Source organism: Triturus cristatus, chromosome 9, assembly GCF_964204655.1.
Source record: "Triturus cristatus chromosome 9, aTriCri1.1, whole genome shotgun sequence".
NCBI lineage: Eukaryota > Metazoa > Chordata > Amphibia > Caudata > Salamandridae > Triturus > Triturus cristatus.
The window spans coordinates 779,309,322-779,335,936 of NC_140592.1; the positions used below are offsets into that span (position 1 = coordinate 779,309,322).

At 40.8% G+C, this 26,615-nt stretch overlaps 1 protein-coding gene across 2 annotated transcripts in view; it reads left to right on the top strand.

Annotated features, from left to right (window-relative positions):
- LOC146798836 (uncharacterized) overlaps positions 1-24,489 on the top strand; it is a 304,215-nt gene extending 279,726 nt beyond the window's left edge. For both annotated transcript variants that reach the window (XM_085626154.1, XM_085626155.1), the window contains one exon: positions 18,683-24,489. In XM_085626154.1, the coding sequence (XP_085482280.1) occupies positions 18,683-19,566 (884 nt within the window). In that variant the 3' untranslated portion in view covers positions 19,567-24,489. The remainder of the gene's footprint in view (positions 1-18,682) is intronic.
- Positions 24,490-26,615: the final 2,126 nt, after the last annotated feature.

A 26,615-nucleotide genomic window follows, 5' to 3' on the forward strand; every position in this document is an offset into this window, starting at 1 on the left:
AGTTAGACTCAGATTTCACTACCAGTGAAATTCAGCAGTTATAGTTACCTGAGCTAACTATAACTTAAGGCCCCGCAATGTACTGCTAATGACCTCAGACATTACATCATTCATGACATGGTCAGTTACATCACTCATGACATCTCAAATGAGCTGTGAATGGAATGGAACTATAATCGCTAGAACTTTATTTAGGGATAGTGTGTGTATATTAACACACCTTTTTTTCTTTTCTTTCGTGTAAGAACCATTATAATACGCAATGTGCCGAGATCAATATGGCCGACAGCCTTTCACTTTAAAGTAATGTGTAATGCATTGTTTATCTTGATGTTTGCAATCCTAAGTATGTTGATTATGAATAAGTCACATTGACGAACATACAGGTACGGCGGTCACGGGGCAAGAAATGCTGAAATGACATTGTGTGCATATTAACACTTGTTTTCTTTTCTTTATTGTATCAATTCCTGAATTTTCACATCGTGACCAGGCCAATATGGCCGCCAGCTTTTTGGATTAAAGTAATATGTAGTCCTTTGTTAATGTTGGCAACTGGAGGCATTTGTACATTTATATAAGGAAGCTACAATGAAGTCTTGTATTGTTATCAAGGTTCGGACGAGCCGAAACGCGTGGATCGCGTCCTTTGCAGAGTAAATACTTCCATACTACAACCTGAGTGCTGATTCCTTCCTTGTAAGAGTGAGAGGAGATTAAATATATATATATAAAATTCACTGAAAAAAACCACAAGTTTCAGGGACATTATAGTTAGAAATTAGCATTTAAAAAACCTTGGATATTCACTGAAAAAAAGAAAGGTTTCAGGGACGTTATAGTTAGTCTGACATTTCACTCGTACAAAACCAGAGAAATTCAGCCGTTATAGTTAGCGGAGCTAACTATAACTCACGCCCCCGCCATGCATTGCTGATGACGTCACATATTACATCACTCATGACGTGGTCAGAGACATCATTGATGACATCACTGATGACATCACTGATATCACTGATGACATCATCCAGTGACTGTGAGTGTTTCTAAAAAGTTTAAGAATGTGATATATATATGATGATTTAGTCTGTGTGTGACTGACTGTATAAGTGAGTGGTTATATGTGTCTGGGTGAATGTTTGGGTGAGTGACTAATCTGTGTGAATGTCTGTATCAGTCTGTCAGTTGGTGTGTAAGTGGCTGCATGTGTTGGTGAATAGGTACATGAGTGTTTCTCTGTCTGCCCGATTCTCCTATGTTAAAGCTGTGCATGGCTGCCCAAATGTGTGGTTGCCATTTTCTGTCTGAGTTCCAATCCACTTGTCATTCCATTTGTCTTTTGCTGAATTTCTTTTTTACCCTTTTGCGTATGTGTGCCGTTTGCTCATTCTCTGTCCTACTGCTTATTGGTTGTTTTACTTTTCAGTCTGTCTTTCATAATTTTTTTATTAGTCTGTCTGCCTGGTTAAACCCATTTTTTGGCTTTTTTTTTAACTGCCTGTTTTTCTTATATTATTGTAACTTTCCCTTATCCTGCCTTTCTTAATTTTCCCCTCTTGGTTAACTTGTGTGTATCCCTTCTTTAACTGTCTGTCTCCCTTGTTGTCATTCTCTGTTTGCTTTTACTTTTTCCATAGCTAGCTTTTCTCTGCCTTTTATCTGCCTTCCTGTGTCTCTTTGCTGCGTGACACCTGTCCGTCTGAATATTCGTTCATCCTTTTGCCTTTTTTTTCTATCTGCCTGCCTCCGCTTTAGCCATAGCTCACTGTAACTGTCTCTTTGTTGTGATTTTTTTATCTGCGTGTTTCCCTTGTTACCTTTGCCTTTTCTATATGTTCCTGTTTTATTCTCACAAAAAATATATTTTCTTCTAATTCTCCTGCTTGTTTTGTACCTAATTCCAAACATTTGTGAAGTCATGCCATATTGTCCCCGAGCTCTTTGGTACAATGCATGTAGATGCTTAGCAAGTGACAGTACCGCAGGACAGGCTTCTGCAATGGTTCACAAGGCTCACGTTGTGGGTCAGAGGGACCTGAAGACAGACCTGCATTTCACAGCGCATATGTGCCCACACAGCGTACCTCTCCACTCCCTACAGCTAGCACGCCAGTGGTGAACCCTAAGATTCTAGAGAAGCAAATGGTACTGCATGGATCAATATGTCATGAGCCTTTTTTTGCACCTCTGTTGGTTCTTTCTGCACTGCACCTCTTTTGCAAATTTCTGTATCCTCTTGCCTCTTTCTGTACCCCTGCACCCCTGTTCCCCCTTTCTGTACCTTTCTTGCCTGCTTCTGCACTTGTCTTGACTCTTTCTGCACCTCTGTTGCTTCTTTCTGCACTTTTCCTGCTTCTTTCTGTACCCCTCTTGCTTCTTTCTGTACCCCTTTTGCCTCTTTGTATACCTCTCCTGCCTCATTCTGCAACTCTCTTGCCTATTTCTGCAGTTCTCTTGCCTCTTTCTGTACCTCTTTTATTGCGTTCTGCACTTCACTTGCCTCTTTCTGTACGTCTTTTATTTCGTTCTGCACTTCACTTGCCTCTTTCTGTACCCCTCTTGCCTCTTTCTGCACCTTTGTTGGCTCTTTCTGCACTGCTCTTGCTTCTTTCTGCACCTCTCTTGCAAATTTCTGTATCTCTCTTGCCTCGTTCTGTACCCCTGCACCCCTGTTCCCCCTTTCTGTACCTTTCTTGCCTGCTTCTGCACTTGTCTTGACTCTTTCTGCACCTCTGTTGCTTCTTTCTGCACTTCTCTTGCTTCTTTCTGTACCCCTCTTGCTTCTTTCTGTACCCCTTTTGCCTCTTTGTATACCTCTCCTGCCTCATTCTGCAACTCTCTTGCCTATTTCTGCAGTTCTCTTGCCTCTTTCTGTACCTCTTTTATTTCGTTCTGCACTTCACTTGCCTCTTTCTGTACGTCTTTTATTTCGTTCTGCACTTCACTTGCCTCTTTCTGTACCCCTCTTGCCTCTTTCTGCACCTTTGTTGGCTCTTTCTGCACTGCTCTTCTTTCTGCACCTCTGTCTCAAATTTCTGCATCCCTCTTGCCTCTTTCTGCACCCCTCCTCCCTCTTTCTTCACCTCTCCTGCCTCAGTCTGCCCACCTGTTCCCTCTTTCTGCACCCCTTTTGCCTATTTCTGCAACTCTTTTGCTTCTTCCTGCAGTTCTCTTGCCTCCTTCTGCACCTCACTTGCTTCTTTCTGCACCTCTGTTGGTTCTTTTGCAATGCTCTTGCTTTTTTCTGCACCTCTCTTAGAAATTTCTGCACCTGTCTTGCCTCTTTCTGCATCCCTCTTACCTCTTTCTGCACCTCTCTTGCCTCTATCTGCACCCCTGTTCCCTGTTTCTGCACCTCTCTTGCCTGTTTCTGCAAGTCGCTTGCCTGTTTCTGCAGTTCTCTTGCCTCCTTCTGCACCTCTGTGGCTTCTTTCTGCACTTCTCTTGCCTCTTTATGCACCCTTGTTGCTTCATTCTGCACTTCTCATGCTTCTTTCTGCACCTGTCTTGCTTCTTTCTGCACCACTGTTCTCTTTCTCCACTCGTCTTCCCTCTTTCTGCACCTCTCTTGTCTCTTCCTGCACCTCTCTTGTCTCTTCCTGCACCTCACTTGCCTCTTTCTGCACATCTCTTGCTTCTTTCTACACCTGTCGCTTCTTTCAGCAATTCCCTTGCCTCTTTCTGCACTTCTCTTGCCTGTTTTTGCACCTCTCTTGCATCTTTCTTTATCTCTCCTATCTCTTTCTGCACCTCACTTGTTTCTTTCTACACCGCTCTTGCCTTTTTCTGCACATTCTCTCTTTGTTCAATTCTCTTGCCTCTTTCTTCACCTCCCTTCCCTCTTTCTGCACCATGCTTATCTCTTTCTGTACCTCTGTTGCTTCTTTCTGCACTTTTCTTGCCTCTTTCTGTACCCTTCGTGCCTCTTACAGCACCTCTATTGCTTCTTTCTGCACCTCTCTTCCTTCATTCTGCACCCTTCCTGCCCCTTTCTGCACCCCTCTTTGTGCACCACTCCTACCCCTTTCTGTACCCCTCTTGCATCTTTTTGCACCTCTGTTGGTTCTTTCCTCACTGCTCTTGCTTCTTTCTGCACCTTTGTTCCAAATTTCTGGATCCCTCTTGGCTCTTTCTGCATCCCTCTGCCCTCTTTCTGTACCTCTCTTGCCTCAGTCTGCCCATCTGTTCCCTGTTTCTGTACCCCTTTTGCCTGTTTCTGCAACTCTCTTCCCTCTTTCTACAGTTCTCTTGTATCCTTCCGCACCTCTGTTGCTTCTTTCTGTACATCTTATGCAAATTTTGGCATCCCTCTTGCCTCTTTCTGCACCCCTCTTGCCTCCTTCTGCACCTCTGTTGGTTCTTTCTGCACTGCTCTTGCTTCTTTCTGCACCTCTTTTGCCTGTGTCTGTACTTCTCTTGCTTCCTTCTGTACTCAAATGGGAAGTGCAAGCTGTCAAGTTTAAAGGTCTGCGTGCTCTTGTGACTGAGGTATATGTCTACTTGTATATGTATTTTTACATGTGTTATGCATCTGAAGATTGTAGCTTAAACAGCGGGTAACTTCTCCAATAGGTGGTCAAATCAGTTCAGCTCTGTCATTCGGTTGCACAGGCAGACATGTCTTGTGTATATATGTGTTATAGAGCTCCTCAAATAAATTATTGAATACCCATGTGCCCTGTATAGTAAGCAGAAAGAAATGCATACACCTTCTTTTACACAAATTTACAGAATATGCTGTTTAAAACACAAGTGTTTGCATGTTTATTTTAATTTAACATGTCACTAGGTAAAAGCATAGACACGCATGCATATCTTCACAAACTTAGTCAGACTTACAACACTGATATGCTTAGGATTGCTGTTTTATATATGGTTGGCCTAATATTCTGAGCTGTCGATTAATAGTGAATCTTCAAGAGAAAAGTGAGGTTTAAGACATCTTCGGGAAAATGATTAGTAATTAGGGTACTTTGTATGAGTCTGTTGTAAGGTGCAGTCAAAAGTAGGCCTTTTTCTGCACCTCTGTTGATTCTTTCTGCGCCTTTCTTCATCTTTCTGCACGTCCTACCTATGTAGGCATATTCAAAAATTAGCATTTAAAACGCCTTACATATTCACTGAAAAAACAGCGGTTTCATGGACGTTATAGTTAGGAATTAGCAGTTTAAAAAAAAGAAACCGAGGTTTCAGGGACGTTATAGTTAGAAGTTAGCATTTAAAAAAACCTCCGAAATTCACTGAAACAACCACAGGTTTCAGGGACGTTATAGTTAGTTGGACATTTCACTCGTACAAAACCAGAGCAATTCAGCCGTTCTAGTTAGCGGAGCTAACTATAACTCACGCCCCTGCAATGCACTGTTGATGACGTCACATATTACATCACTCATGACATGGTCAGTGACATCACTGATGACATCTCAAATGACATCACTGATGACATCATCCATCTGATCATCTGATGCACCTACTCACACCCTAATGTAACCTTTGATACACCCCCTCTAAAATACAGACTACCATTCTCGAAACCATAGACACACCAATACCAGTTCCTACATACCCACTCACTGAATCATAGGTCTCCAAACATATCCACTCACCCATACAGTCACTCATACACGCAGTCACTAATCAATTAGCCACTGAAATATGCGCTCATACACCTGTACAGATACTCACACACTGCCACTCACCCATAGAGTTACTCACACACCTAGTCAGTCTTGCAAAAAATCAATCACACTCCCATTTACTCGCCTATACAGTAATACACACACCACCTCACTTATTCATACAGATACTAACACATAATTACTCTCTTATACAATCACTGACACAAGCTCACACTCATCCATTCAGCCACTCTCACATATAGTCATTTATGTAGTCCAACACTCACATATACTGCCTTTCACATATGTAGTTACTCACACATGTACCACTGAGATATCCATTCACTCACCAACACACCCATACAAACACTCACCCACCCATACAGCCCTTCACAGATGCACTCTTGAACCCATACACCCAGTGAATCAACCACTCACACTTCTATGCACAGAGTCACACACCCCCACCCAACCACACAGACACTCAGGCACCCATACAGATACTCAGACAACCAATCAATAACCCATATAGAGACTCATGTAGCTACTCACCAACCCATGCAGTCGCTTACACACCAACTGACAGACTGATACAGACATTCACACAGTTTAGTCACTAACCCATGCATTCAGTAAGACCGGTTTAATTACTCACTTATACAGTCAGTCACGCACCTACTAAATCATCCATTTAGACACTCATACACCCACTCATTCTTCAATACACCTTGATGTGTGTGTATATATATATATATATATATGTCCAAAACTGCTGTGCTTAGCGGCTCACCAGTCCCACGATGTTGGTGCCGATTCAGCGGTTACAGCAACCGAAATATATCCCAAGAATAGCTTCAAGCGTCCTTCCACCGAAGGTGATAAAGCAGAGGAACGGCACACCAGGAGAATGTACAAAGTTTTATTGTACACAAAAAGCAAGACAACGCGTTTCGGCATTGAGCCTTTTTCGAGTGAAATAAAATTGGCAAATTCCCCTAGAAAGAGGCACCATTGTTTTCAAAGTAAAGAAAAACATAGAAGACATACTGCAATCACATACGGAGCTTCGATCTTTCAATCAGTGACAAAATTAAGTATCAGTGATAAATCCCATTCATTGCACTGGTCTTCGGTACTTGTTTGTGTAAACATAACTATAAACGCTACCCAAAAATTAAGATAACACAATTAGATCATGCTGAGTTACACTTTTCAAACAATACGCATTTTGTCCGTGCCACAGTATATACAATCAAGTTATTGGTTATGTATACAAACGCTCCGTTGATATGCATTAATCTGGACATTTTCCATTTATAAAGGCATAGATGCCGAGAATAGGCAACAGTAACAATCATCAATGACCATATGCAATTTGCGTTAAGAATCAAATATTGGACATTACTCCGCCGTAATAACGATAAAATACCATATATGCGAATGTTGCCCTGTCAACATGAATTCAATCTTCGATTACGCCAGCAATAGTTATGCACTCTTTGAAATTCACAACGCAACATATAGCAATCATAAACGTCAAGACAGTGTATTGTGGGTGATGTACCCTTGCTTATCTCTATACTGGTCGCTCAAATCCTTACAGAAATAATAATCATAATAATAGAAAGGGGTAATGTACCCTGTCGCTGCAGACCATGTACGCGGCCATCTTGACCATGTTGTCACCTATACATATTTCATGTTCGCCTACTGGTCCTCTTAAGTATCCTAGGGGATAGCCACTACAAAATAAAGTGCCTAAAGTGTGATAAGTGATATCTGAACTGTAAAAGTGCTGATGGTGCTCATAAAGGGAACTGGACAGGCTATATCATTGGCATTATCGCCAATGAGAATTCCCATATGAAAAGGAGATTTTGAAGAAAAGATATTTTCTTATTAAGGGATTTATAGTCATAAATGTTTCCATACGATAATCTACAGGGAAAAATAAGGGATTAGCCCTGTACTAATTCCAATTAAAATCAGTGATACAGTGCATTTGATATTGAAATGATGAACGAGATACTGCTGCTGCTTCAAATTCAACCTATGTGGGTGGCCAATTCTTCCCCACTATTTAGACCATTTGGGGTTTTTGTGTTTAAGTCAATTATATATCTGGATTCCTTTATTCTCAAAATGCGCTCCCGATCTCCACCCCGAACATGTGGCAAAATTCGGTCAATACCGAAAAAACGCAATAGTTTGTTATCGCTATTGTGTTTGTGTGCAAAATGTCGGGCTACTGGGTAATTTCCATCTCGATTAGTTATTGCCCGTAGATGCTGAAAAATATGTGTTTTCAGTGGTAACTTAGTGCTACCAATATAGTAATACCCGCACGGGCATTCCAAAGCATAGATGGTATAGTCACTATTGCAATTGATGATTTTCATGATTTTCTCGGTTACCCCGGTTATTGTTTTGTACTTTGTACGATTTAACCCCATTTTTGCACGCCTTGCATGATCCACACGTGGTGAATCCATTAGGAGGATTTAGCCAATTGAGGCCCACTGCTTCCTGAGGATAGCTATGAACCAGAGAATCTCTGAGGGATTTAGCTCTCCTATATGTTATTTTGGGACTTTGGTGGCCAACATACTTGCCAATTATGGGGTCTGCTGTAAGTAAACCCCAATGTGCCTTCATAAGTTTTCTCAGATCAGATGCCCCTTTGCAGAAAGTAGTTATCATTCTTGGTATTTTATCATTCTTTTTTGTGGGGTCTGATTCTTGTTTAGATAGATCTTTGAAAAGAAGTTCCCTCTGTGTTATGCCTTTGAGTTTGTTTTTGGCATTTTGCAGAGTTTTGGTACCATAGCCTCTGATTTTGAATCTATTTACCATATTAGTCCGCTCTGCAATGTAGTTTTCAGTTGTATTGCAATTACGATGGGCCCGCAGCATCTACCCATAGGGGATACTTTCAATAAGCGGAACGGGATGATTGCTTGACCCATGTAGGATGGTATTCCCTGCTGTTTCCTTTCTATGGAGATGTGTTGTTATTTTACTGTCCACTATCTGTATGCAAATATCCAAAAATTCACAGTAGGTTTTGCTAAGTTTGTATGTGAATTTGAGATTGAGATCATTTGTTTCCAATTTGTGTATAAATTGAATGGCCTGTTCAACAGGACCATCTCAAATTAGAAACAAATCGTCAATATATCTTATCCAAATGGGTATATGATCAGTATATTGTTCGTTATCTTCGGCCCAGACAATTTGCTCCTCCCACCAGCCTAGGAACAAGTTCGCTAGGCTGGGGGCAAAGCAAGTGCCCATCGCCGTCCCTGAACATTGACGATCAACACTTTTCTCAAATAGGAAGATGTTTTCTTCTAGGCAATAAAGCCTCATGATTTCTAACATTGCATTGTGTTCCCACATCGTAATGTGTCTGCTTTTAAGAAAGTACATGCACGCTTCTACACCTTTTTTTTGCTCAATACATGTATAGAGGGAACATACATCAAGTGCGATCATTGTAAAATTGTCCTCCCATTGCACATCGTAAATTCTTTTAAAAAAATCTGTACTGTCTTTACAATAAGACCTCAGATTGACAACATATTTGGAAAGATAAAAATCAAGAAATATTGAAGTATTTTCCAATAATCCCCCATTGGAGGAAACTATTGGACGCCCTGGTGGATTAGTGGCGTCCTTGTGGATTTTTGGGAGGTGGTACAAACAGGGGATACGTGGGTTGTCGGTTTTAAGAAACCTGTACTCTTCTTCATCCAAGAGACCACACAGATGCCAGTTAATTAGTAGATCATGATAACGTTTGATAGATGTTTTGTATCTGTCCCAATTAATCTCTTCATAGCAGGTATGATCAGAAAGTTGTCGTACAGCCTCATCTCGATACTGTTTTTGATCCATAATTACAATGTTGCCCCCCTTATCCGAGGGCTTGATAATGATAGTAGGGTCTTTTTCCAATGCTTGTAAGGCTTCCCGTTGGTCTTTTGACAGATTTTCATACTGACTATTTGATCTTTTGGAACGCAGTCGCTTGAGACCCTGTATTACAGCTGAGTTGTAGGCTTCAATATTGTCATATGGGACATTAGGGTTATATTTCGATTTTAGCTTCAATCCGCTATGATAGGTTTGGTTTGATTCCACATCAAAATATTCTAGCATTTGTGTTACATTCCTTTCTTGTTGTTGACTGTTTCCCATCGCTAAATCATAAAGGTCACACATAATGCCAATGTCAGCCACTTGGAATTCAGCCGGAGATGTACTTTTGCCAGATGTATTAGAGTTTTGTGATATATATATCTAAACATATTTATACTTTATAGAAATAACAGTCACTGGATGATGTCATCAGTGATGTCATTTGAGATGTCATCAGTGATGTCACTGACCATGTCATGAGTGATGTAATACGTGACGTCATCAGCAGTGCATTGCGGGGGCGCGAGTTATAGTTAGCCCAACTAACTATAACGGCCGAATTTCTATGGTTTTGTACGAGTGAAATGTACAACTAACTATAACGTCCTTAAAACCTGTGTTTTTTTCTATGAATTTCTGAGTTTTTTTAAATGATAATTTCTAACTATAACATCCCTGACACCTCTGTTTTTTTAGTGAACTTCAAAGGTTTTTTAACTGCTAATTCCTAACTATAACGTCCATGAAACCTCTGTTTTTTTCAGTGAATATATATATATATATATATACATATATATATGTATGTATCCTTGTGGTGGTCGCCTCTGGATAGTTATATTTAGGATTGTGCTTCCATAGGCAATGCCTTTTTTTGTCCTAATAACTTCTTTGGCACTGTTTGATGAATCTCCATGAAATCTTCCCATAAAATGCTACTTTTTGACTAGTTTGCCCGTGGAAAGTTTTGGTGTGATCTGTCAGGTGGGGAAGGGGAAAAAAGGGGGATTTCCCCATTCATTTTTCTATAGGAACTTTAGACACAGCTACAGCCCAAACTACTGGACGGATTTACACCAAATTTGGCAGAAAGCTAGATCTTGGTCCAGAAAAATGCTTTGTGTTTTGGTTTAAATCTGTTCAGTAGTTTTGGAAAACTTAAGGTTTAAAGAATGTGTATATATCATGCGCGGAGGATCTGCGGAGGCGAAGAATGGCATGCAGCTAAAGATAAAAAGACACTTGAGATGATAGTGAACACCTCTATGGGATATAAGGTATAATTGATACCACTCACAAAAGTGGAATGACGAGTGAGCACATGGTGGTGCAAAAGCATCTGGTGTGGTTAACTATTAGAATTATGTTGATAGAATATGTATGGCCTATTAAGGTTTTGTTATTATTTTATAGGTTACGAAGCGTCAATGGGTCTCCTTCTGTAGCAATCCTGAAGAAGGCTTTGGTTTGTCGCCAAAACGTGCATATATTAGATGTGAAGGCCACAGATTTGATGCAAAAGCCATAGATTTGATTTGATGATAAAGCCATAGTCTGGTTGGAGAAAAAGAGGTGACTATAGAGTACAGAATACACTAAGAGACATTCAATGTGACAATTTAAGACCCACTTTGAAATTGCTATTGATCTTTGTTTTTAAGAAGTGTGGATTTGAGAGATGTGTGTGAATGAAGGAATAAATGGTGGTTAGATGACAAAGTTGTGGATGAATGGATATGGTATGAGATGTTTTTAAGTGAAGAAAAAAGATATACTTCTCGCATGCTTGACCTATATGAAGTGTAAATGAAATGGAGTGATGCGTTTTATGCTTTATGTAGATTTCTGAAGGTAAAATTTTGATAAACAAATGTTAAATGAATTTCTAATACAATGTATACATTGATATAATATGACAAATAAACAATAAAAGAAAACACAATAAAACGGAATTGAACTTTGGTGCTCAGGCCACATATGTGTTGGAGTGAGAGATTGATGATTTGTTGAGTGAATAGAAAGGTTGCCGGGGACTCTTCTTTAATCAAAACCAAAAGACACCATGCTACTCACAACTCAGCTCACATACATTTGAAATCTATGTTCTAACTCCTCAAAACCAAAAATACCTCACCTGTACCACTTACTAACACCCTGCTCACTCATTACATTCTCTGCTACACTATCTGTACCACTTCACTGTGCACCTGTAATGTCCTGCATTACAGACCTCATTATGTACCATGTTCACCTAAGTGGTGCATGCTGATGAATTTTGAACTCTGTCCACACGTGTACCCTACTGTAAATAAACCCACCAGAGTTCCAAGAAACTGATGTGGTGATTCATTTCTTGAGCAGACTATTGGTCTCCATTAACCATTGTGCCACATCCTGTGCGTGTGCCTGACTAGCTGGCATTGAATTCTATGACAATATCTAGCAATTTTACCATTCCAGGCTTCCATATGATTCAAACACTAGCTGAATTTCATCCTGTTGTCAACCAGAAAAACATTGAAAACTCTATAGACTATGGTATTTTATCTTCAAGTGTTAAATAGTCCTGAAGTCCAGTAACCTGGCAAAATAGCCCATAACAAAGGGGAGATGCCTTCAATGTTGCCAAGTATTCTGTGGAAAATATGTTCCTTCCTAGACATTTCTCCCTCTTGAGAAAGTATTCTGAGATGGAAATGTCAAAGAAGTTATCACCTTGCCCATGAAAACCCCTAGATCTCCATCTGGTGACTCGTGATCAGAAGAGGATTTCTCCTAATGTAGCAGAAAACTCAGACCCTGGTGGAGAGTTGTTACCATTTAAACTTGTCCCAAAGCCTATTCTCATCCTGCAACACAAAAATAATGTTGTTCTGATAGGTAGACATCCGTGCTCTGAAGTCTCATTCACTGGCGTGAGTAGCTTAGAAAAATACCATTGGATAGATGTCAGACCTGAGAGGAGACTGGAATATTTCCACACCTTAACTTCCTACTTGAACTGTAGAAGCCAGCAGAGAGAGCTCAATGTGTAGTGCATACAGTGACAGTAACTATTTTCAGAATAATAGAGTACTTCTAGGACCACGGATTGTCAACGTTCTTTTCAACAGACGGGAGAAACTTTTCCCTACTGGGCAGTTCCACTAATGAGCTAATTTCTTTGTACTCATTCTAATACATGGGTCACCAAGCAAATCATCAATTATTCTTCTTTCTAAATAATCAATATATACTCCAAACATCCATTTATATATGGTTTTTACTCCATGATTAGTTCAATTATTTAGTTATTTCTCATCTTTTTTGATATATATATATATATATATATATATATATATCAAATATGGTACATATTTATATTTTTGTCTTTTTACATATTGATATGACAATACAAAACAGAGTGCAAAGATTATATACAGTGCATAAATCAAAAAACGTTTTCACTTTCACAAGTTATCTGGAAAAAATCGATAAGTCCTACTACATGCTACTACTGTAATGGGATGTTTCCTACTTATTCTCGATACTGTATATATATATGGTCCATAAGGGTGAAATAAAAGTCAGAGAGCGCTTTAAAGTATCTTAGTGGTGATTTAACCACTATTAGTTGGTTCACCTGATCAATTTTTTAAACATTTTCTTTCTCTTTAGTTCAAGCAGTACTCTTAGCCTTGTGCAGTGTGGGGGATTGAGTGAAGGGTGTGCCGACGCGTTTCGACCTTTGTATTTGGACCTGGATACTAAAAAGAAGGTCTTCCTCAGGGCTGGTGTGTTTTCATTTTGTAGGACGCTGGAGAAAGAAAGGGAAGTGAGGGAGTAATTAGATTTGTATATCTAATTTTAATGTTCAGTTTCAACAACAGCCATACGGCTTCTTCATTACCTGTTGCTGTTTAGATTCTTCGGTCAGGGAAGCTTTAGGGTCTTTCCTAAATTTGGTGGTATTGTCTCTGCTGGAAACATAAAATATTGGCAAATTCAAATGTCTATACTACTTGTTTTGCCTAGCAGTGAAACTAATTCCATAGTTTTGGCTTGTACCTGTTTTCGTATTTCAGGATATTTCTAAGATGGTCGTTTATCAAAACTTCAATACTACTGTTGCTTGCGTTTCTTCTATATAAAAAAAGTAAAAGAATCGTTTATCAATTTTAGGGCCGTTTATTGGGTACAAAAGTCGTGTGTTATTCATGCCTTCTAGCATGCATACACCGTATTTCATAGTTGTGCTTTTATCTCCTTAGTTCTAGTTACGTGTGTCTTTATTAGAGGAGCATGCCATTTTTGCTTTCCGTTTGCTTGTACGTGTGGATTACATGCCTCCGTGCAATCATTTATATCGTATTGTTGATAGGCTACTTACGGTCTGAGTGAGCCGCATGCATACCCTCCGTGTGGTTGTTAAAAATTAAGATTAAAAGTTTTAAAACCGGGTAGCTTCTTTTACCTTCGAGTCTCTTGGCATTCATGTTGCGGCCATTTCTTCCTGCATTCTGGCATGTCAAGCTTCGACGGTCAATTTCCTTTCTTTTACTTCCGTATTGGTCACATTTTTGTTTTTGACCAATCGTGTTGTTTATCTGTTGTGCTCCCCATTGGTTCGATGACTCAGTTCTACTTCCTAGATGTCTTGTTTCTTCTGCCTCACTTCCGTGATGCAAATACTATTTCCAAATTGTTGTAGTTATGGAGACCAAGTCCTTAACAATCCTTCTACTTTTTACTCCGAATGAAATATTCTTGGTGGATGAAAAAGACAGTAGACTGAAGTTCTAACATTTTATGTATTAAGCATATCACATTTGGTCTGCCTGGCTTATCAAATGTATTAGGCAGGAAGGTTCTTCGTAAAGCAGTTATGTTCTTTCTTGTTGAAAAACATTTTTATGACCGCTTAGAGGACAAGTTAATCTTTTTGACGACCATGCTGTTGGACATTGTAATCGTTCATATTTGATATTTCTTGGTGCCACTTTGGGGAATCACATTAATGTAGAATTTGCTTTATTTGGTCTAACTAGATGCTATCATACACAATGCATAATTTCGGAAATCTCGTTAAGTCCATTATCAGTTGTACCCAATTTCAAGATGTACTTAGCTTTGATATTGGCCAAAGCACTATCTATCAGGCGGCCTTTTATGTGTTTTAACACTGTCCACTTCATATCTTGAGGTGTATGTTTTTTTTCTAAACGGTGTTTTACCATTGGCGCCGAGATGACTTTACATTTGATGCTGGACTTATCTTGTGTCCATCGTGTTTTTATTGGCTGGGTTGTTTTGCCTAAATATACTAGTTGACTGGGACAAATCACACAGTAGACCACATTGGTGGTTTTACAGTTCGTAAATTCATCATGTCTAATGCTCTTGTTTCCATAGTTAAATACGCATCCCTCAATTGTGTTGCTGCAAGAATTACAATTACCACAACGATGGTGGCCTTTAACTGGTGGTAAAGATAACATTGACTGTAGTGTAACTTCTGGTCTTTTCTTCTTGGTGTTAGCCCGCACTAGATGGTCCTTGATGCTTTTATTTTTCTTAAGTGCAAAGATGGGTTGTTCCTTAAAGATTTCCAATCTTTTTACACTTTGCCAATTTCTTTTCCAAATTTTCTTGATTTCATTGGTGTAATTGGAAAAAGTGGTTACACATATCGCCCATAAAGCCATCTATGGCCAAGCTCCCTCCTACATCAAACAGCGCCTCACAAAATACGTACCTGGACGTGTACTCAGGTCCTCCACAGGGAGTCTGCTATACTGTCCCAGCTTCAACTATGTCTCCAAAGGAGGGAGAGCATTCTCCTCCGTAATTCCCACTCTCTGGAACAAGCTTCCCAGTCAACTTCGAGCTGAAGATCGCCTCCTCCCTTTTAGGAAACAACTGAAAACCATTCTGTTTGTGGAAGCCTGGGGCTTAATTTAGCGATCAAGTGAACTGCTGGGTTTCTATGCTACTCTTCCTCTACAGCGCTTAGAGACCTTTTCGGTATTAAGCGCTCAACAAATCCAATTTAACATAACATAACATAACATACCAAGGGCATCTCTTTTCTTTTTTCTTTCGGTGTTAGTACGGATTCTCTTGGTGTGTACCACGCATGTGTCATTGCACTTTTTGTCAATTTTCGTGGATAATTCCTTTCTACCAGTTTTTCGAGAAGGATCTTTGCATTGGTGAAGTAATCATCCCTCTTGGCGCAGTTTCTTCTTATTCTTAAGAATTGACTATAGGAAAGATTGTCTTTCACATTTCTATGATGAAAACTCGAGAAGTGCAAGAGAGTATTTCTGTCGGTTTCTTCAGTGTACAAAGAGGTATAGATTTTTCCATCCTCGTGTTTCACCATTAGATCCAAAAATGTATTTCCACATTGCTAGAATTCAAAGTGAACTGGATATTAGGATTTCTTTGATTAAGCCATACGCCAAACTGTTCTAAACTTTGGGGTGTTCCTCTCCATAACATAATTACGTCGTCAATATATTGTTGCCATATTTTTATGTGGCCTTCAAAAGGATTGTTATTATATATCCAGCGTTCCTCATAGAGTGACTTGAACATCACTGCCATTTCTGGCGCAAATCGACATCCCATCGCAGTACCTTTGATCTGCAGGTACTGCTCCTCATTGAATTGAAAAAAGTTGTATTTAAGGCATATTTTCCCCAACTCCACCAAGAATGATTTTGGTACAGCGTGTGGTCGTATGCGTTTGTCCAAAAAAAGCTCCATTGCTCCTAGGCCTTCTTCCTGCGGTATGTTAGTATATAGACTTACTCTAGGGTAACAAGGAGTTCGTTGTCGTGATCAAAGTTTTCTCCCTCCAAGAATGTTATTGCCTGCATCGTGTCCTTTATATAGCTGATGGTTGAACTTGCCAATGGTTTGAGAAAAGTATCAAGATATTTCGCTGGTCTTTCGAGGATTGAGTTCACCCCCGAGATTATTGGCCTCCCTGGAGGGTTTATTGCATTTTTATGTATCTTGGGGAGTATATACATTAGTGGGGTCCTCGTATTTTGATTGTAGAGAAATTTGGATTCTTTATTCGAAAGGCATCCATTCTCTACTCCGGTAGTAATCAGCATTTCCAATTGTTCTGAAATGATTTTTGGGAAGTCCTGATCTGTTTTCCGGTAGTGATCTTCATTCGCCAGTTGACGGTGTATTTCAGTTTCATACTTCTCTCGCTCCATCAAGACAATTCCCCCGCCTTTGTCCGCCGGCTTGATTATCATTTCTTGATTGTTTTTCAAATCGTCCAGAGCTTTTTTCTCCTCTTTACTCCTGTTCCATCTGATATGTTTGCTTTTGTTGTCCAGGATGTCCAGATCTTTCAATACATTCTTCTCAAACACTTGTCGGGCTTCTGTGGCCTGTGTGCTGTAACCTTTTATGAATTAAAGGATTGGGAAAATATGTTTTGTGTAAACTAATCCTTTGTGTGTATCACCATCTACACAGTAACTTTATCCATTTGTTGTCCTCATAGCTTCCAACTCGCCCACTGCAGTGCCAAGAGAAGAAACAGGTACCCTGAACTTTGGAAGGGTCTTAAAGACTTTTCTTTTCTGAAACAAAGTAATCCCAGTCACAATCTCTCCCCTTTGCTCAGTAAATAGAAACATGGGTGGTATTAGATTGTGGGATTAAATAATGAGTTGGAACTTTTAATAATCTTATCAAGTAATAATTTGACACTTGTCTATCATTTGACTAACAGATAATATTTACCGGAGTGCTTGATACTTCTTCCTCACTAAGCTGCCTGACAGTTGCCTTTGATGAAATTACTTGACAATTGAGTAGTTGATATTTCCTACTTACGAGAATACTGGTTACTTCCATATGACAGGGCTACCTCATAATTATGTTGCACATTGAACAGTTAGCATACATTCTGTCACTGGAATGCATTTCACTTGCTTTTTACTAGGCTGCTAAATGGGTTCATTTTATAGGCCACAGACATTAACCAACTAATTCACTCTCCCATGAACTTCCTGACGGGTCTCTGTCAACACTGGTTGATTGTATGTGAATATTAGAAGACTACCCAGTGTCACCATTTGAACTTGTGTCAAAGCGTTTACTCAACCTGCAACATAAAATAATTGTCTGCGGGTAGGTAGATCGTCTATCTCCGGGAGTCGCTGCCCCTAGATCAGTAAAGAAAAAATTGATATTCTCACCCTATCTATGACCTGGAGTTATTTACTACTGTTTTGGGGTCATTGTGGCTGTGGAAACTTTAGTGTAGTTTGTGAATAGCAATGGGCTTACTGTTTTGTGGGTGGGTGCATGCCCCTCCCTAAATCCCTTCTTACTCCTCCCTAACCTCCTCCCATTTACTAGTAAGTATGCCCCTTTTCCTAGCCATCTCCCCTGGTCTCTCCCACATTTACCACTAAGTAGTAAACTTACATGTGTGATGATCCTCTCCTCTCCTAGAAAAGATAAGAGAGGTGAGGGTTGAGTTTTACACTCCTAGGTTGGTGAATAGCATTTTGTAGTACTTTTGTAGTACTATTGTAGTGCTACTAAACATACCTCAAAATGCAGATTGTGAGTAGGGCCCATTATCTTTAATTATATTCCTCAAAAAGGGATCTATAAACAAATGGTGACAAGGGGTACCCTATCTAATCTCAGGTTGAATGGCAATCATGTCAGTGTCTACGTTTCCCTATGCAAATACAGCAGGCAGTCTCTTGTAAAGTTCCATAATGATCTTTGTGAGCTGGGCTTCTTCGAAAAGATCTCCGGCAAAGAGCCCCGTTTACTGTGAGCCCGTCTGGCATTGCAGCGCCAGCCAGACGAGGAGCAACACCCTATGATGAAGCATGGCATCCTTCGGGCGTGTGAGGGCATCATGAAGAAAGACCTGTCTTTCCCCTGCCCCCCTTAGGAACTGCACACCTCTTGTAGCACTGGGCAGTACAATGCCACACTTTCTGAACCGTACTCAAGCATACCCAGCTTACCAGGTCAAATCTCTTTTTGGCATCTAGCCACCAGGCTGCTAAGGGTTTCTTTGAAACCTTTGCTTATTAACTTGTGAATGCTATAGTTATTATTGCAATAACATATTTCCCATATACTAAATTTAACTTTTTTTTATTCTGCAGCACACCAGTTGGAGGCAGCAAGTTTGGATGTATTTGAGTGCAAGAAGAATTTATCTCGCAACTACAGCCTTAAACAAGCGAGTGATAGACTCTTCTCAAGCTCTGAGTTTGAGAAGAGTTTTACACAAAAGACTTTCCTTCTACAGCACCAAAGAAACCATCCTGAAATGAGAACCTTTCCCTGCTCTGAGTGTGACAAAATATTTTCTGCAAAGCAGGAACTACACTATCACCAGAGACTCCACAAAGGAGTGAGACCTTATTCATGCACTCTGTGTGAGAAGAGTTTTTTTCAGAAAGCATATCTCCTACAACACATGAGGTTCCACACAGGAGTGAGACCTTTTCGGTGCACTGAATGTCAGAAAAGTTTCAAACTGAAGAATGATCTTCAACGTCACCAGCGTATTCACACAGGAGTTAGGCCCTTTTCATGCACCGATTGTGAGAAGCGTTTTACTCGAAAGGCAACTCTTCTACAGCACCAAAGAAAGCACACTGGAGTGAGGCCTCTTTCCTGCACTGAGTGTGAGAAGAGCTTTACTGTGAAGACAGATCTTCATCGTCATCAGATAGTTCATACAGGAGAAAAACCTTTTCAATGCACCGAATGTCAGCAGTGCTTTAAATTCAAGAATGATCTTCAGCGTCACCAGATTATTCACTCCGGCGTTAGGCCTTTTCCCTACACTGAATGTGAGAAGAGTTTTACTCGGAAAACAAATCTTCTACAGCATCAAAAGATACACACTGGCGTGAGACCCTTTCCTTGCACTGAGTGTAAGAAGAGCTTTACACGAAACACAAATCTTCTAAGGCATCAGAGAACACATAGAAAAGTGAGGTCATATTCCAACTCCGAGCAGGAGAAGAGTTCTACCTGAGAATGAAAACTTGACCTTCATAAGAGAATCTACACTAGATTGTGGCACTTCAACTGCACAGAATGTGGAAACATTGTTACTGAGAAGATAAGACTTTTACAGCACCTTAGAATCCCCACAGTAATTAGATATGTTTAATGCACTAAGTGTTATAAGAGCTGTACTGAAGAATTAAACCTTATACAGCACTTGGGAACCAACACTGGTCTAATGCCTGTTACAAGAAGTACACAAATAATTTTCTCAAACAAATGGCATGGTGGAGGACATTCCATGTGGCGTCTCCTCCAGAGTAAGAACTTGTTTCCGACATTAAAAGACTTTTCATTACCACACAATAGTAAATCTATACCTTTGGACTACCATAGTCTTCACAAAGGCAACCCGACAAAATGCAGAAAACACATAGATGTGTACTACTCTGCTCATACTTGCCCATCCAAAACCCTTGACACCTCACAACTCTATTTTTGTACCAACATTCAAACATGCATACTGTATTCCATCAGCCCACTCAGTAACATCGATAATTTGTTGACACATTGGAGGGTCGTGGATTATTTGAAAAACATCAAGTATAGTTCAATACTGTGGAGGGGTCATTCAGGATGCTAGAGATAGTAGAAAGTGGCATTGATGTAACGTGGGTAGTCGCATGAAAGAACAGATGGGTAGAATGCACAGAGTGATTTTGTCAGGATTTGGTGAGGCCTTAAATTGAAAAGATACGAGTTGAGTCGTTTTGAATGCTTGCACAATGGAGGTAGCCCCGAATGAGGGTGTTCCAATAAAGGTAGGTGGAGTGAAAGTAAAAAGCTAAGCAGCACATGGGGGCATGGAAATAAGTTGGAGGTTAACAAAATGAAATGGTTGCATCTGAGAGTATTGGGATAGAGATTTAACTATGTATGGAGGGTTTATGGAATGCTTAAAGATCCAGGTATATAAGTATTATATAGTTATATACTTCATTTTGCCAGGTAAAAATATCAGTTTAAAACTACACTAAAGGAATGTATTGGCAGACCTGAGACATGCTTTAAAAGGCTACTTTAGTGGGTGGCACAAGTAGTTCTGCTACCCACTAGTAACATTTAATTTACACGCCTGGAGTACATGCAGTACCCGATGCTAGGGACTTACAAGTAAAATAAATACATCAATTAGTTGTTTGCCAATTGTACCATGTTTTAGGGAATAGAGCACAAGCACTTTTAGCAATGGCCGGCAGTGGGAAAGAGCATTGAGTCCTAAACACAACAAAAACAAATTCTGCAAAACGAGGGGTTGGGGTGTGAAGGCAAATGATTTGGGGAAATACCACCAGGTCTAACAGTCTCTCATATCACTGTTTTGAAGACCCATTCTATTGTATCATTAATGTTTGCTTTGCATATGTCTTTCAAATAATGTACCATTATTCATGCTGAATCTTAACCAAAAGTCTCTATTTTTATTTCCTTAGTGAGTTCATACCAATCTTCTCACTCTGAGCCCACTTACACATATCATTCGGGACTCCATAAATGTCACACCCTTCTGGTGTGTTTTCAAGAGTATGTATATATGTGGCCTGTTAGAAATGGATTTTCTGGCTAGCTAGGTTATGCCCCTCAGCCAGGCAGAATCCACCACTCTAGTCAGGATAAGGGGAATGCACATCTAAGATAATCCCTGCTCACCCCCTTGGTAGCTTGGCACAAGCAACCAGGCTTATTCCAGAGCCAGTGTGTAAAGCATTTGCATATAACCAACAGTAAAACAGTGAAAAAACTACAAAAGGACACCACCCCAGTTTAGAAAAATATCCAATATTTGTCTGTGTAAAACAAGACTAAAACGTTAAAAATCCAAAATACAGTAACCAAAATGCGAATAATGCAAAACCATGCTTTATATACAGTTGATAGCTCTGTCTAGGGCTGTCACTGTGTTGTGAACACCCAAATCCAATGGTTCCGGTGACCGCAGCGGTGTGGGCCGGCTACGTTGACGGAAGATCCTAAAAACAGTACCTTTTTATTCCAGCTGACCATGGTGGTTCCGGCGTCAAGGCTGCGGTGTGAAGCAGAGCGGGGTGGCGTCCGATGCCCTCAGGTCACAGTACAGACAGCGGCTCGGTGGTGTTCGTCCACCGGCGTCGGTGAGACCAGTGCTGCAGTGCGAAGTGGGGTGATGCTCTTCGTGATGCTGACAATCAAGGTGCAAGTCACGGTGCCATTTGAGGATCTGGAGTCGTTGGGACTGGCGTTGGTGGGCTGACTGAGGTGTGGGACGGGGCAGTGCATTGTGTGACTTAGGAGCACTGCCCCCAAACCACAGGGCAGGCAGTGGAGGCGATGTCAGCTTGCAGCGGCGTTGCCAGTGAGACCAGGGCAGCAGAGTGAAGCAAGGCAGTGCGGTGCAGAATGTAGTGCCCACAGGTCGAGGTGTAAGCAACGGCTCAGTGGAGGCGACAGACGTCGGTGAGACCAGGGTTGCGGTGCAAAGTGCAGCGGTGCCCTCTGCGGTGCCTTCAGGTCACGGAACCACTGTCAGTCTCAGTGACGGCATCAGACTGCGGTTTCCCTCTGTGGCCACTGAAACACATGGTCTCGGAGGCAGTATCCAGATGTTGAAGTCTTTGATTTCCCTGAGACTTCCAACAGGAGGCAAGTTCTACATCAAGCCCTTGAAAATACTTAGGTTGCAGAAAGAACAGTCCAGTCCATTCCCTGCCCAAGACAACAGCAGCAACTGCATACCAACCCAGTAAAAGCAAACGGCAAAGTGGTAGTCTCCCCTCACACTTCTTCTTCCTGGCAGGTTCCTTAGTCCAGCAGTAATCTAAAGTCCTGGGGTCAGGGCCCCAGTATTTATACCACATTTTCTCTTTGTTCTCTTTGTGGCAAAGGTGTCTGATCCCAGTCCAAACCAGTTCTACCCTCTCTGCCCCAGCTTCACTACTGGAGTTGGAGACAGCATTGTGCAGAGGAGACACTGCCCATTGAGGTGCTCCCACCACTCTAAATGCAGACCAGGCCTATTTAACCCCACTATGAGTCACCCAGGAAAGGCAGGATACACCGCAACACCCCTTGCGCCTGTCTACAATGAAAACACATCCCCAACTCCTGCCACTCCAAAACCAGACAGTCATTACACAAACTATGCGTTGTCGGTCTCTCAAATCTTTTCAAGAGCTCCAGAGAGAATACAATATGCCACGCACTCAGTTCTATAAATATCTCCAATTCCAACAAGCTCTGTCTCCAGACATTGCAAGCCATGAGACCCTTCCAGAATTTAACCCTATAGAGGCCAAAGCATTTATGGGAGACCTGAGCGACCATAAAATCACTAAGATCTACCAATCTCTTGTCACTAATAGCTCCACCACACTGGACACCCTCCAAGAGACCTGGCAAGAAGTTCTGGGCCCATTGGAGGATGACAACTGGGCGGAGGCTCTGGAATCTCCACGCGGCGCAGCTATCGCCTCGCGACTGGGTCTCATTTGGTTCAAATACCTTCATCCGGTATACTTCACCAGACATAAGCTTTGGAGGGCTGGCCAAATACATGTTTACGCTGTGGTAATAGCGTCGGCACCTTTCTACATACAATCTGGCTGTGTGGTGCACTCACTAGGTGTTTGAGGGAGTTCAGGACTTGCCTTTCCAAGGTTTTGGGCTTGGATCTCCCTATGTCACTGAGATTGGCCCTACTGCACATTGCAGATGAGATTGGGGGTAATTGGTACACGCGCCACCTATTGTATTTGGGCCTCACAGTGGAGAAACAAGATATCGCCAGATTATGGAAAGCTACTTCCCCTCCTATTTTGGGAGTTTGGAAAAAAGATAGATTTTTGCATGGGCATGAAGTACCTATATTTAAAGCCAGGGAATGCCCACAGAAACACACTAAAATTTGGCAGAGATGGGTGGACTACTGAGGTCTTTATTTTGAGCTTCCCACTCCAACTACAATAGTATTAGAAACTGCGGGACAATAGCAAAGATGGTGAATGTACTACCATGTGATTTAACAGCATTTGGGACACTTTGGTGCGGGTGGCAAACGCTGGGGAACATAGTGAGGACATAGCACACTATGCTATATAATGGAATGTTATGTCTTTTTTTCTTTCCTTTTCTTCCTTTTTTGTTTTCAAAAGTATTGATGTTAACATCATGGCTGGATTGGTATACCATGCTCGTTGTACCAGATATTTTGGCTGAATAGGCTGTATGTGGATGTTGGCACAAATAAAATTTGTTTTGAAAATGAATAAAAAATAGTGTCTTTTCAACCACTAGGAATGACGGCCAGAACGCTGTGCATATGTTGTGTAAACATTTTATTAAAGGACATTGGCTATTTTTCAATCAAACCAGAACAACAAGGCGAAACTAGGACTTGGCAATGAAAGATCTCGGCAACGGGATCATATAGATAAGTCACCAGGGAGTAAGGACGAGCAGTGGCACTAGATAGAATTATCTTTCCTCTACACTAACAAACTAGATGCTCCACAACTAAAAAAAGGGTAACACTAAGCAAATGATGAGTTAATGACAGGTTCACACATATCAGGTAGGTGAGTAAATGTTGTTTGCTTAAGAAATATACAGAGGATGGGCTTGAAACTGTATTTTGATCTCCCTACTATATGCAGAATGGATGAAGTGTATCTGAACTTTGTGAACGCTGAAACTTTTCATTGCCTTTAATCAAATTAACCAAGACCGTTAGGAGTAAAAGAGCATGCAGCATGCATTGTGTGTGATAAAGGTTTGGCATATCGAGGTGATGTACAGAAATGATCACTGATAAAAGATAATACCTTTAGAATTATGACGCTCATTTGAAGCAACTATTGAAATGTGCTTATTAGGTATGTTATGACTTTCATATCACTATGTTAAATGATATTGCAAAGGAAGCAATAAACAGCGATGTAACTAATGATGACCAAGAACTGTTTAATTAAAGGGACCATGTTAGACTTGGATTTTTCAGCGGGTTGACCCCCAGACTTTTTGCTTTATGGCTTCCTGTTTTTGACCTTGTTTTTGTTGGTTTTAGGATCCTGTGCACTTTACCACTGCTAATCTGTGCTACAGTTCATATGCTCTCCATATAAATTGTGTTTATAGATTGGTGTTTCAATGTTTGGCTTATCTGATTTAATAGTAAGTCCCTAGTATGGTGCACTGTGTGTGCCCAGGGCCTGTAAATCAAATGCTGCTAGGTGGCCTGCAGCATTGGTTGTGCCACCCACACAAGCAGCCTTCTAAAGGTGCTCTGTCTGCACGCAGTTTTCAACAGCGATGTTGACCTGGCAAGTGCACCCACTTTCCAGACCCTAACTGTTCCTTTTCGTACATGTAAGGCACCCCTCCGGTAGGCCCAAGGTACCCCATGGGCAGGGTGCAGTGTAGGTGAAAGGTAGGACATATCCTGGTGTGTGTGGCATGTCCTAATAGTGAAATACTGCCAATTTCATTTTCCAATCTTGAAATGCTATCTGCCCCATAGGCTAACATGGGAGTTGCTTTGTAACATCCTACAAGCATAACTTTCCATTGGGACAAGATAGAGAAATTGAGACCTGCAACACACCTCGACGAGCGCCCGTTAAAAATGACCGGTTAGAGATTGAGCACTGCTACGCATAAAGAACACTACACTACTCGTTCGAACCGCAATGAGGCTTTCTTCCAACTAGAGTACCATTTGAATAATCAAATACGGAGTCATTCGGAACTCCTTCGGACTCGGATCTTGTGCCCACATGAGAACAAGAAAATACTCAATCAGATTGTATCCAGTCTAAGCCATGAAGAGAATCCCTACAATTACTCTGGGACTCTAATCGCGTCTGCACCACATACCACAGGGAACATGTATTTAATTAATTTTGCTCTTTGTAGAGAGTTGTACAAATTTTTACCTACCTACTAATCCTAGCAACATTTCCCTTTGGTTCAGCAGCACCACAATATTGACAAAGAATTTGGTTGTTAAAACAATTGTTAGGTTACTGCTTTATTGAAAGATAAGACTGGCTCAATAATGTTAGTAATTTATGTTGTTTTGTGTACTACAATGTTATTGTTTGTTTGACACAGTTATTGTTTGTTTGACATGTAAAGTTTAATGTATATTTATAAATGGGATAAGGATGTTTCTCCCTCCTTCTGACTTATAAAGTAAATTAACTATATCTTTAAAAGATGAAATCGATATAGTAAATAAATACTCACAACCATAGAATTAATTTAATGGCCTTCAGTCTGTTAAATAACGTTAACAGCAGGTAAATGTGATGGCTAGTGAATTATTTCTGTTGTATTTTGTGAGGCCCTTTCTAGCTGCCTTGGTCCTAACTCCTTTGGCTACTGTACTTTTAGAAAGTAGGCATTTTTTTGTTTAACCATTCTGTGTTGCATCTATCCATGTACCACCACTCTATACTATGAGATGGGACTCTGCATGGTATGATTGAATGTCAGCAGCTGCTATTCCCCCACAGTATGTAGATTGAAAACATGTTCTCAGGGCCACCCAGGCGTAGCCTCCACCCCACCAAATTGACCCAGTGTTGCATTTATATGCGGGAACCAGATGGATGATCTCAGGTAAGTATGATTCTATAGCTGGTAGAGGAGGCGTGCGAGAAATACCACCTTGAAGATGACAGACCGTCTGAATAAAGACAGGGACAGATGCAACCAGGACCTCACTTCTTTTTTTACTTGTATAGATAGCGAGCAAGCTTTCGTTCCCACGATGTGGACTGAGAGGCTGACAGAAACACCTAGATATTTTAGCCCATCTGTGGCTATAATCAAGTCTTTAGGCCATGCTCCCAGAGCGCTCATTCCCCGCAGCGGCCATAAGATCGACTTGCGGGCATTCATATATAAGCCAGACGTCTCCCCAAATATATGCATGATTCGGAGCAGTCTAGGGCCTGTCTTATTGTGGTCTGTAAGAAAAAAATAGAACATCATCAGCATACAGTGCTATGCGATCCGCGACTTCCCGCGACCATTCGAATC